The sequence below is a fragment of the Caretta caretta genome, chromosome 27 (assembly GCF_965140235.1).
Source record: "Caretta caretta isolate rCarCar2 chromosome 27, rCarCar1.hap1, whole genome shotgun sequence".
Classification (NCBI taxonomy): domain Eukaryota; kingdom Metazoa; phylum Chordata; order Testudines; family Cheloniidae; genus Caretta; species Caretta caretta.
Window position 1 is genome coordinate 11,839,909 of NC_134232.1, and position 12,073 is coordinate 11,851,981.

Consider the following 12,073-nt stretch of genomic DNA (forward strand, 5'->3'; position numbering starts at 1 on the left):
CCTGCACCGGGGGCCAATTGCTAATTACACATGGGGAATTACAGAGCAGGCTGCATCGGCGGGGTGGCCCGGGTCCAGAGCAGCTCAGCGCCTGCACCGAACCGCTCAAGCTCAGTGAGGAATCCCCGCACCAGACACAGCAGGGTCTTTTCCCCCACTCAGTTCAGGGGCCTCCAAGCCCTCCGACGGCATAGGCGCTTTGACACGAACATGATCAATTCTAGACTGCGTGGAGCTAGTGTGCAGGTAGCCGTGTGCCCGGGTCTGGCTGCCGCTCTGGGCTTCAAGCCCCAGTTCCTGGGAACAGCCGGTCCAAACAAGGACTCACCCTCAAAACCTGTCTCAGCTCTGTGATCACAAAGCAAGCTGTAGAAACACCTGGGGCCGTGTTCTCTCCCCCAGTCAGAGCCAGAGTTTCCAAAATGCTCAGCACATCGGGTGTCCCTGGGGTGCTGGGTTTTTGGGAGAATCGGGCCCTTATTTAGGTGTATAAACAGCAACTGAGCTTGGAGGGAAGATTTGGGTGCTGAGCCCTTGGCAATCTGGCCTATGATACACGCATACGTATCCACACCCCCCATCACCGCGGCTTGTGCCAGGCTCCCAGCCTCACACTGGGGCTACCCTTTGGCAGGAGGGCTATTGGGGCGGTTAAAAAAAAACAGGGGGCCAGAAGTGCCTTCCCAAGAGGCAGCCTGGGGCTCGTGGCTGGGGCAGGGGCTGCGGTGAAAGGTTTGTCCGGTGTGATCTATTTCGTGAGGTTCCCCCTGCACCCCAGGGAGGGGAAAAGTGCTCTGGAGGGAGGAAGCCCAGAGGCGAGGAAGCCCCGAGCAGGGTGTTTAGGGCCACGCAGAGTCCAGGTGTGCAATGAGCATTGGTGCTGACCCCCGCGGGCTAGGTAGGGAGCAGGGGGGATTGGCTCTCAGCCAATTTAGTTTCCACCCTTCGCCCGCCCCTACTCATAGCCCCAACCCAAGTGAAGGTTGGAAAGAACTGGGTGGGGGGTCTCCCCTCCTCCCACATGTGCCAGCTAGCCCCCTGGAGGATAGATCCATTGGAGTGGGGGGACTCCATGGCCTCCGTTCCTCATAGAGAGGATAAATACACCCCTGCTGCATGCCCATTAGCCCCCACCAGAGATCAAATCTCCCCATACCCCCAGCTCCCCACACAGAGGTAAATCTGCTCCCAATGATTGTCCCCTAGCCCACCCCCAAGGTCAGATTCCCACCCCCACGCGCCCCCATAGAGAGAGGCTATACGTTCACAACCCTGGGAGAGCATGAGGAAAGCCTACTGCTGCTGGCAAGACCCCAACCGAGCCCGCCAGCCCTCTTATGCCTCTTGTGACTTCACTGCCCGACCCCACTGCCAGGCCTGGGCTAGAGTTCACAGAGCCCCTTGAAAGGCGGAGACGGGGGGAAACGCCTAACCAAAACGGTGCCCCTTACCTGGTCCCGGATCCTCTCCTGCTGGCCTCGGATGGCCAGGGCATGCTGCGGGTACTTGTTCTTCAGGTGGTCCATGAAGGCGTCCCGCTTGCGGTCCATCTCGGCCTTCTGGAGCCCAGTCAGGGCCTCCAGGCTCTGGGCAGCGATCACCGTGTGCCGGCGTTCCGAGGTGTGCACCAGCCCGACGTTGGAGAAGCGCCGGGTCCCGTTCCCCAGGGTCCTGTATTCCCGTGGGTACTCCGCATCGTCCGCTGAGATCATGTGTGTGCTAGTCCTCTCGGGATCTACACGGGGTGGGGGAAGGGGAGAGAGCAGAGCTGGGGTCAGGGACCTTTCCGCCAGCCCTCGGCCTGATGCCTCGGTCGTTGGGGCGACCATCGAGAGGGGCCAGGGAATCCAGCAGTTACTGCTCCGTCGTGGAGCTGCTTGGTCAGGGCTGGCAGCCAGGGACTGAAGTGAGGGGCTGATGGCACAGGCTGGCCGGGGGCAGGGTCCACGCTCCAGATCCCCTGAGCAGAGCTTGGGTTGGATGGCTGGCGGCTGTACAATGCCCAGGGGATGGGGGCTAGGGGCCTGGCTCTCCGTTACCCTGCACAGTTACGCTGTGACCACCCTGCTGTTTTTAGCATGCTAGCTCGAGAAGAGGGGCAGGGCATGGGCATGGGCATGGGCAAGGCAGGCCCTGGCTGGCAACCACCAAACTTCATTCATGTGGCAGCCTCGTTCTCCAGAGGTGAAAGGCCAATGCCTGAAGCCCGAGTCCCACCTTGCTTAACACGCCCAGCTGGCCCTGATTCACGGCAGAGCGACCCCACCGCAGCGCGTGACTAGAGGCAGAGGGTCACTGCGGGCAAATGCTCTGCACAGGCTGCTCCTCCCTGGGTGCTTGGCCATGCAATGCACCCCAGTTTATGGTACCACCTCGGTTTGGTGGCCAGGAGACAGAGCAATCCACTAGTTGGCTTCTCCGATGGGTCAGGTTTAAAGGGGCGCTGTCCAGTGGTTGAGACCAGGGGGTGAGTCACACCTGAGGAGGAAGCATTGGCCGCTTGGTAAATCTCTCGAGATGGGTTGGATCCATTCGCTGCTCTGCTGCCAGGCAGCAAATGACATCAACAAAATACAGAGAGGCCCCAGAGAGACGCCCAGCAGGCGGGGAATTCGACTCCCTCCTTCCATCTCTGCCCAGGCCGGGGAATTAGGGCTCGCCCCCTGCAACCGGGGCCTAATTTCCAAAGAGCCCAGCACCCATGGTGGGAGGAGGGGGCAAAGGTGTGGGGTGGGGGGCAGGGACAAGCGAATCAGGAAGGAGATGATCTAAGCTTCTAAGGGGGGGCTGTTGCAAGCCAGCAATGGAGGTGAGTTCTAAACCTGTGGCTAAAGCATCTGACAGCGTCTCTTTAAATCGCCTCTCAGATAGAAGCCACATGAAAAGTCCTGGGCTTGTCCGCGGTGACCAGATGGCAGCAACAGCCCCTCTGCCCACAAGGCATTGCCACTTTCCTACCTTCGCTCCCTCCCTCTCTGCTACTCATTCGGCCCCCAAAGGAGGGCTTGGCGTATGAGGCGCAAACAGAGGGTGGGTGGATTTCAGGCTCAGGAGAAGGGGGCAGGGTCGTGGGGGCGGATTCTGGCCTGGGGAGGAGGAAGGAGGGTCAGGGGCTGCAATCAGAGTTTTGTCCTGGGACAGATTGCAGCAGAGAGGAGGGGAGGGGGAGGCTGAAGGCTGCAGAGCCGCCGGCCCGGGACAGCAACAGACGTAGGGAGACAGGACAGGGGAACCACAGAGACCACAACGTTCAAAAGAAAAGGCTAACAATAGACTTGAAACCAAAAACAGTCAGAGACCCAGGACGGACCAGGGCCCGTACGCTGCTTCGGAGCAGAGACACACAGAAGGACACAGACAAACGGACATACCAAAAAGAAAATGAAATGCAGGGCAGTGCATGGGGGGAGGGGGACTCTTTCGGACTGCCGGCGCCACTCTGAGGCTAAGGTCCAGCTGGCAAAAGCAACGCGCTCCCCACCCGGCGACAGGCATCTCTTCTCACTTCCCCAGGCAGGCGTGGGGACACGCTTCCTGCAGAGAGACACAGCCAGCACACCTAGGCCCAGGGAGACCCCTTCCTCAGCCAGCTCCCTGCTCCAGCTTCACCCCCTTCCCGAGGTCCCTCATGCCCCAGATCTCTCTGTAGGCTCGTCCCCAGCGTTCACCTTGCCCCTTGCCTGCTGTTGGCTCTTTGTCTTTAGCAGATCCTGCATCTCCCCGGCTGGCCCTGTGCTGACAGAGCTCTACAGAGTTAGTGCCAGAACCGGTCACCACTGGGAGTCCCCCCCAACACACACACACGCCAGCAGCAGATTCTCAGCATTCAGATTAGGAAAGCCCCCTCAAACCAGAGCAAAATGCCCCTGACTTGGAAGCATCTAGACCGCCGAGCGCCTCTCCATGCACAGCGGGGACCTGCCTGCATCACCTCTAAGACCGGCCTCGGCAGGGAGAGCTGGGAAAGCATCCCCCTCTGAGATCCCCTGGAGTGCTCAGCCCCCACAAACACAAGACCCTGAGAACGCAGCTCCAATGGGCAGCCTAGCTCTCACAGGTGGAGCCCAGCCCCACGGTGCCATGAGTGACTGAGGCGGATAGCGATGGATTGTTACAGGTGCCTTGGGTTTAAAAAACACTTTAAAACAAGATGACTGTAGCCCGGGATAAAATAACAGACAAGGGAGAGGAAGGATAGTCCTGTGCTTAAGGCTCTTGGCTGAGACAGCTGGATAGAGGGCTGAAGGAGAATCTCCACCAGCTGTTAACAGAATAGAGCCTATGACACATAGGCAAGCAGTGATTCTCACCACTAGGGGGCAGTGTTTGCATTACAATAAGTACATGGGTCTTGGGTATTTATATGGCCCCCATTACTGTAGTATGTGAGCCTCTCACAATCTATAGCGTATTTATCCTGTGAGGTAGGGCAGTGCTGTTAGCTCCATTTTAGGGATGGCAAACTGAGGCACATAGCTGTTAAGTGACTTGCCCAATGTCAAACAGGGAATTGAACCCAGAGTCTCCAGCTAGTGCCTTAACCATCAGTCCAGGCTTCTTTCATCTTTGGCTCATATGTTGATATTTCTATAGCCATTTCTACCCAGAGAGCTCCAAACATCAAAGCACTTCATGACACCCCAGTAAGGGAGGGAAGGATAAATTAACTCTGTTTTCGTAAATGGGGAAACTGAGGCACAGGATGCAAAGTAACTGGCCCAAGGTCCCCCAGGCAGAGAGCAGGAAACCGAATTCAGCTTTCCTGGTCCTGTGTTTGGGACCCCTGGACCACACATCATTTCTGTGTCAATCGCCCCGTCAGTCAATGGTCATTTGCAGAGTGCTGTTTGTCCCTCTTTTTGCAAAGGAGGAGGATATCACAGGGGTGGGGGCCAGCAATCACACAGAAAGTAAGGGGGTGGGGGGAAGCTTGCCGGTTTGCAGCCACAGGTAATTCATTGGCTGCACTTCGTGATTTTAATTTCCAGTGAAGTTGTGCCGAGCCTGCGAGTGGTAATTAATGACTGGGACTCCCTGCACGTGGAGATTGCCTGGAGCTTTCCTGGGGCTTGAAAGGGGAGGGCAGCTTAGGGTCTGTCTCCCCTCAGAAAATTCCAGAATGCCTTTTAAATCCCCCACCCCCACAACCCCGCGAAGGTGACTCTGACATCTCCTTCCTTTTCCTTCCCCCAGGACCCGTCCCCCCGCCTGCTGAGTTGCCCACCCCCTCCACAGCAGCCCCTCCTGGCCCCTGACCCCTCTCTCCCCTACTCTCCCCAGGACACTGCTCACTGCAAGATGCCGTGCTCTCCGCCCCCCACTGCAACCCACCACGTCCCACACCCTGCCCTCCCCTGCTCGATCCCACCCACCCCAGCTTGCCCTGGCCTAACATGGGTTCGTGCACACGCTCCGAGGAAAGTAGCCCCAGAGGACATGTCCAAGCAGCAAGTCTGAGCTGCAGCTGGGACCCTCTGACAGGCTCTCACCCCGGCCTCCTTGCGGCTCGCTCAACTGGGCTGCTGGGAAATGGTCAGGGAAACAGCTTTCTCAGGAGTTCTCTGTGCCAGGCTGGGGCTGGGACCGACACCCGGCTGCTCAGGAGAGAGATTCAGAAAAGCCAGCCCAGCTTCTCGGAGAGCCTGGCCTTGAAAAGACAAGGGTCACCTGGCAGGCTGGTGCCTGATCTAACAGGCGGTGACAGCACCTCCGAGCCAAGGCAGCTGGGGGAAGCTTTGGCCTAGGACATGCTCCAGATGGAAAGTCCAGCGGGGACTCCAGCCCCTGGGAGAATCTGCCTTGATAGCCACATCTCCTGCGTGGAACCAGGCAGGGAATGGAGTTACCGGGCTGGGATCCGGCCAGGTCAGGGCCCCGACTCCCAGCTACGAGACCGAGTGCCCCAGGTTCTTCCTGCATGGCAGATTTTCAAGCATGGGGCAGTCTTGCCCAAGAGAACCATGGGATCTTTCGTGAACCTCGTGTCAAAGCCTTGCTTTACCGCTTCCAGTGAAGGATACACTCCCCTCACACACTGTACAGCCATGCCGGGCATGGGCTCAGTACTGATGCAGAGGGAACGGGCCGGCAATTCCAATGCTCATGAGCTCCCCTGTGTTGTTCCACCACCCATTCCTACAGGGACCATGTCACCGTGCATTTCTGTGATGTAAGCCACGGGAGGCGCCAGCCAACCAGCATCCCCTGCATGGGGCCGCCGTACCCAGCTGGGCCAGAGACAGCCTTGGGAGGACGAGCTGGGATGTCAGGGCATCCCCAACGCTGTCCGCCCCACAGGCAGCCAGCCTTTGGGGCGTGTCTCACTGATGCAGGGGGCAATGCAGTGAGTGGGGGTCTCTGTCCTGGTACGAAGCTGGTTGCTGCTCCCTGTTCATTAGACACGAACGTCGCGTTCTGAGCAACAGGGCCCAGCCCGGAGTGCTCACCACACCGGCCCCTCTTCCGTGCCTGGGATCTCAAAGGGCTTTGCAGACAATAGCTCTAAGCTCACAGCACCCCTGGGGCGCGGGTACCTATTCTCAGCCCATCCTCGGGTGGGGAAACAGGCAAGGAAAGGCGAGATGGCTTCCCTAAGGCCACAGAGCAAATAGCAGCAGGGCCGGAAGCAGAACCCAGGAGTCCGGACTCCCCGTTGTTAACCTGTATTGTAGAAGTGAGAGAGGGAGAAGGCCTATTAAGATGCCCGGTCCCGCACTGGACTAGGCCCTACAATAAACAATCAAAGCCCGTGTCAGAGAAATGCAGAGCCTGGATCCCGGAGTGTGGGGAGGTGCTCATGCTGCAAAAGAGTGCACAGCGAGCAGGGAGCAGCTGATGACAGCCTCCTGGGGAGATGCCAGGGAAAGGTGGCCAACCTCACAGGATAATCACTTCTCAGTCACAGCAGGCATTTCCACTGCAAACTCCGCTCTAAACCCGACCGAATTCGTCCCCACACCGTCCCATGGCCGGGGGAGGTTCTCCCTCTGTCTCACAGATAGGGAAACTGAGGCACAGAGAGGGGCAGCGACTTGCCCAAGGCTGCACAGCAAGTCACTGGCATCATCGGAACGAGAACCCAGGTGTCCTAGACTTCCTCTCCAGCCACTCCAGCATGCAGCCTCCTGGCCGAGACCCGCTTGCATGGCTGAAGCAGGAGTGTGTGAGAGCGCACGATCGTGCATGAACAGTCAAGCCACTGCAGAGACAACATTGCCATTTCTGCCAAGAAACTCTCTCCTCTTCCTTGGGCAGTTGGGGGGCCACGGGGGGGGAGAGAGAATTGCAGTGGAGGGGGGGTGGAACTGCAATGGACGGGAGGCAATGGTATTGCAATGGAGCTGCAGCCTGCCCTGTGCTTGCCTCCTTTGGCCGGCGATAGGGCAAGCTCGTGCTGCAGTCCCGGATGCCTCTCCCTGCTTGGGAGTTCAGCAGCAGCCGTAGGGAACGGCACCGTGCCAAGCTCCCGCCCACCGATCACCAGCGCATCAGCACGCAGCTCCTGGCTCCCTAATTACACGCTCTGCTGGTGGAACGCGCCAGCTCGCTGGCTCTCTCTCCATTGCTAAAAAGAGTTATTTAAAAAGCCCTGTACGATCCGCAGGCAGGTCGGAGCCACGCTGCTTAGGGCTGGGGGGCCCACTGCTTGGCAGGCCTTCCACCCCCCCGGCTCCCTGCAGAACCCCCCAGGCACAAGGGCTCTCGCTAGGGGGTCCAGCCGGAACCGAAGGGAGCAGCCCCAGCGAACGCTCCTGGCAGGTAATCCCAAGGAGGGCCCCTCTCCCCGCTCCGGATCCCAGCGCCCATCATCTCCAAAGACAGAGGATGATGAGCAAGTGGAGGGGGCAGTACCCCTGCAGGCATCGGATCGTGGGCTCCAACTCCAGGCCAGGCTTTGCCAAGCCCCCCATATTATTCCTACCCCCCATCGCCAAAGCTGCTTGTGGAGGCCTGTGGCTGTATGGCTTTGTGCTGGGAGCCTTGCAGCTCTCCCAGACTAAACAAGGTCAGGCTGAGTTTGTATGTAGATGGGAGACCACCGGGCCCAGCTGTGGGAAAGGAGCGAAACCACATGTGGTCTTTCATGATCCCATAAGAACAAGGGTGTTATCCAAGTTTCCTGGCCAAAGTGAAACTGGGGTAATTACATTCCACTGACCTAAATCCTCCCGGCCCAATAGAATTTCTCTTTTTTCCTTTCAAGCTGATGCCGCCTATGGTCGTGAGATGTTCCAAACAGCTGCCATGCTCCAGTCTAGAGGTGGCTGCAAGTCAGAGAGTGGGGAAAGCGATTAGTTTGTCAGGTGCTTCCTGAAGCTGACCCCAAGTTAGGTTCTGGGGGTTGCATAAGTGGGAGCATAGCAGGGAAGGGGGGCGCTGCAGGTAATGGGTGCGCCACAAGGTCGGCCCAGTTGATGGTTGTATAAGCCTGAATGGGGGGAATGGTACCTCCAGCTTCTGAAACCGCCCCTGCTGCTCAGCCATTGGACCCATCCTCTCCCACCCAGAAGCCAACACCTCTCAACTGCCTGCCGAGCCCTTTGGGTGATGGTGCCCTGCCTACCCCTGGATCGTGCTGGCTGTAGGGACAACTTGAGACAGCTCATCCCGCCACCCTGAGAATAATTAAGCAAAAAAGTTTCAGGAGAGAACCAGCAGGACAGTGGGGTGGGAGGAGGTATTGTTTCATATTCTCTGTGTGTATATAAAGTCTGCTGCAGTTTCCACGGTATGCATCCGATGAAGTGAGCTGTAACTCACGAAAGCTCATGCTCAAATAAATTGGTTAGTCTCTAAGGTGCCACAAGTCCTCCTTTTCTTTTTTCAGGAGAGAACGTTTCTCCTGGGCTCAGCCAGCCCCGGGTTCCAGTGCATGGGCATCCCCCTGCAGCGCCAGGAAGAAGCATGGGTTGCAGTGGGCAGGGAATCCAGGCGTCCCATACAGCCTATGCCTGCTGCGGCAGCCGCACCGACATCCCAGTGACTCCGAAAGGCTGAGCCACCGAATGAGAATCAGACATGCACATCACAAGCTGGGCGAGGCGGGGGCTGCCTTTGCCACCTCTCTGTACAGCGCCTAGCGCAGCGGGGCCCCGCTCAGCATTCCTCTGGGCTTCCCGACCAGCTGTGATAAATCGTGCATGATGACAAGGAGGGGGAGGAAAAATCGAGAGGAAAAGGTCAGGCTTCCCAGGGTAGGGAGGTTCTTGGGGGCCCGGGACTGGGGTGATATTTTCCTTCCTTCCAGCAAAGAAAACAGGAGAATGAAGGTAGGCCAGGAAGGGGCCCTCGCAGCAGTGATTTCAGCCCTGCGAGGCGGGTGGCAGCCCAGGCATGGAGCCTCAGGGCTGGGGACACCATCCACGCTGGCATCTGCTGGGACACAGCCATTGAGCTGGTCCCCGTCTCCAGCCCAGCCCTGGCTGCGGGTCACCCATGCAGTAGCTCCACAGGCTTGGTTAGTGAGTCCTGACTGGGCCCCCAAAGCCGGGAGCGACCGTCGTGCCTGGGGGAAGAGGCTCAGGGCTGGCCGTGAGGGTGAGAAACCCTCCGGAGCCACAGCGCCAGGTGCCCCGTGTGATGGCCTCGCACCTCGCCTCTGGCTTGATCGGCCCTCGCTGGGGGACACACGGTCCCCCGCCCAGGTCCCAGCCCCCGTGGAGAGGGCTGATCTCTGCTGGTCTGGTCGGCATCACCTGGCCCCAGGGCTCTGCCGACCCTTTCCCGGCGAGAAATGTAACAAACCCCACACGAGATGGCTCCAGCCACTGGCTCGGCTCTGTCACGCCTGGCCACGCAACTGGGGTGGGGCCTTTGCCTCCAACCCCCAGCTCCACCCATGGCTCCCTTCCCCGACACAGGCTCCCAGTGGCCTTCCTGCTCCCCAGCGCAGACTCCCCACAGCCGCGTGGCTGGTCCAGGCTCTCGCTGCTTGGCCCACACCCGGAGTGGGGGACGATCGCCGAGGAGGTGACGCTGCGGCCAGTCTGTGCAGTGGCGCTGCCTGGCTGACAGCACCAGAACGGCCCTGCTGCGTTACAGCCAAGGGGCTCCGAACCAGCCTCCTGGAGCGGGGCAGCGAAGGGAGACAGGACGGAGGTACCCGCACCGCTATTCCGCTCAGGGGTTTGCGCCCCTTCCCTTAGAGACTTGCCCTCAGGGGTCCCACCAGCATTCAGCCCTCTCTGCTTCAAGCCTCCTCCAAAAGACTCCAGCTCCCCTAGTCAGGCGGGCCCGATGCCCCAGCCCCTACTCACAGCGCCCCCGCTGCACGGCCAACCTCCCGCCTTGCAGTGTTTGCGCTTAGGCTAGGGGGCGCCTCCCAGCCACGCCCTGACCCAGCTCAGCCGGGGCAGCCCAGCCAAGCTTCCCTGGCGATCCCTCATCTCCTGCCCCGCCAGTGCTATCTCCAGCCACGGGGAAACCGGAGTGGCTCCCCCTCTTTCCCCACTCGGGCCTGGAGTTCCCAGGAGAAATCAGCCAGGCACCCAGGGAAGGCGGGGTGCTGTTGTGTGCATTGTGGGGGGGCGTTAACTGGTGAGTAACAGCTCCCTCCTCCAGCTCTCTCTCCCGGGACATGCCCAGGAACAAGCAGGTCCCACCACGTCCCGGCAGCGCTCGCTTACCTGTTGGCTAACACAGGATGAGCGCCGAGCTGGCTTCGGGGTGGTGCCGCTGGGAAGGACGGATGGCTTCCAGGTCACAACGCCCACCTTCCTGGGGGTGGTGGGCAGGGGAACCCCGGCCCCACACACACACCCCCTCCCTCGGCAGGATGGAAAGAGGCTCCTTTGCAAGCAGCAGAATCCCCACGACGACAATAGCAATCCCAGGGAGAGTCCTGGTGTCTGGGGTGAGGCCCTGCTCCCGGGCAGATGGTGGGTTAAGGAAGCCCTGGAATTCTCCTCTGATTCAACCATCCATGGCCTTACCTGCCGACCAAGGTGTCTCCCCGGCCGCTGCAGGGAAGCCACGCCCCAGGGTCTATGGGACATGTGCTGGGGACACAGCCATGCCCGCCTTCCCCCGTGAGATCTTCCTGAATGCCAGGCAACAGAGCCAGCCCTGCTCCTCGCAAGCCTCAGAGAGACACTGACTCCTGGGGAACGGTGCGCACAGCCCCAGCGATCGCTCTCCTTTTACCTCTCCCCACCCCCTCGAAAGGACACGGCTGAGGATCCCACCAAAAAGCCACCTAGCCCCAGAGCACCAGCGCCCCACGAGAGGTGCCAGGGAGGGACGGCACAGAGGGTCCCTGGCGGGATGTCATCAGGGGCCGCTCCGTGGGGATGACCAGCGAGAGGATCTTTCCAACACAGTTTATTACTGCAGCTTCATAAATCTTCATGAGGCAGCGAGGCTCACGCAGGCCGTGAAAGCAGCAGCCGTTAGCAGAACATGAAAAATCATCCGAGGGAGGGAAAAGATGGAAAAGGGGAAGGACGCGGCATTTGGAGAGATCAAAACCCCTTGGAGCTACGAGATTCCTCCCTGCCCAGCCATTAGGGAAGCGAGAGAGAGAAAGCAATGCACTCGTACCCCTCGGAACCACTGCAGCTGTGGAGACGTAGGGCCAGCGGGCTTTCACTGGCTGGCTGGAGTTCCCGGCTCTGGAGATAACCCCTTCCATGCCGTGCTGCCTGCAGACCCGCAGCTGGTTCCCACCCCCACCCCAGCTCCCGCTCCTCTCCTGCCACCTGCACCGCCGTCTCCTCCAAAGCCTGGGAAGCCCTTTCTCTTTCTCGGCGCAACTTTGCTGCTGCAGGGTCAGGCAGGCGCCTGTGCCGGGATCCTTCGCGCCGTCGAGGTCCGTATGATTAAACGTGAGAGGAGGGAACATGGTCGGAGTGAGGGAGCGATGGGAGAGGGGCAGATCCCCGACTTGGAGCATTTTGACGGGCCGCACTTAACCGCATCTGTGCCAGATGGCTCACCCGGTGCCTTTCCCTCAGTGCGGGGTCTGCCCGACGGAACAGAGCCGCTCCCGATGGAACGAGCTCGGCAGAACCGGCTCAAGCAGCCCTGCACTCGGAAAGCCGCCTAACCGGCGCAGCTAACCCAACGGTCTGGCGGT

General features: G+C 59.7%; 1 protein-coding gene across 15 annotated transcripts in view; it reads right to left on the reverse strand.

Annotated features, from left to right (window-relative positions):
• SRCIN1 (SRC kinase signaling inhibitor 1) overlaps positions 1–12,073 on the reverse strand; it is a 193,558-nt gene that overhangs the window by 105,225 nt on the left and 76,260 nt on the right. For 8 of the 15 annotated variants that reach the window (XM_075123655.1, XM_075123660.1, XM_075123659.1 and 5 more), the window contains exons 1-2: positions 3,372–3,417; positions 1,452–1,735 (exon numbers count right to left, since the gene is read on the reverse strand). In XM_075123655.1, coding sequence (XP_074979756.1) covers positions 1,452–1,735; positions 3,372–3,402 — 315 coding nt within the window. In that variant the 5' untranslated portion in view covers positions 3,403–3,417. Of the gene's footprint in view, positions 1–1,451; positions 1,736–3,371; positions 3,418–10,625; positions 11,016–12,073 lie in introns of those variants that run through there. The other 7 variants (XM_075123656.1, XM_048829843.2, XM_048829844.2 and 4 more) reach the window with 2 other exon arrangements.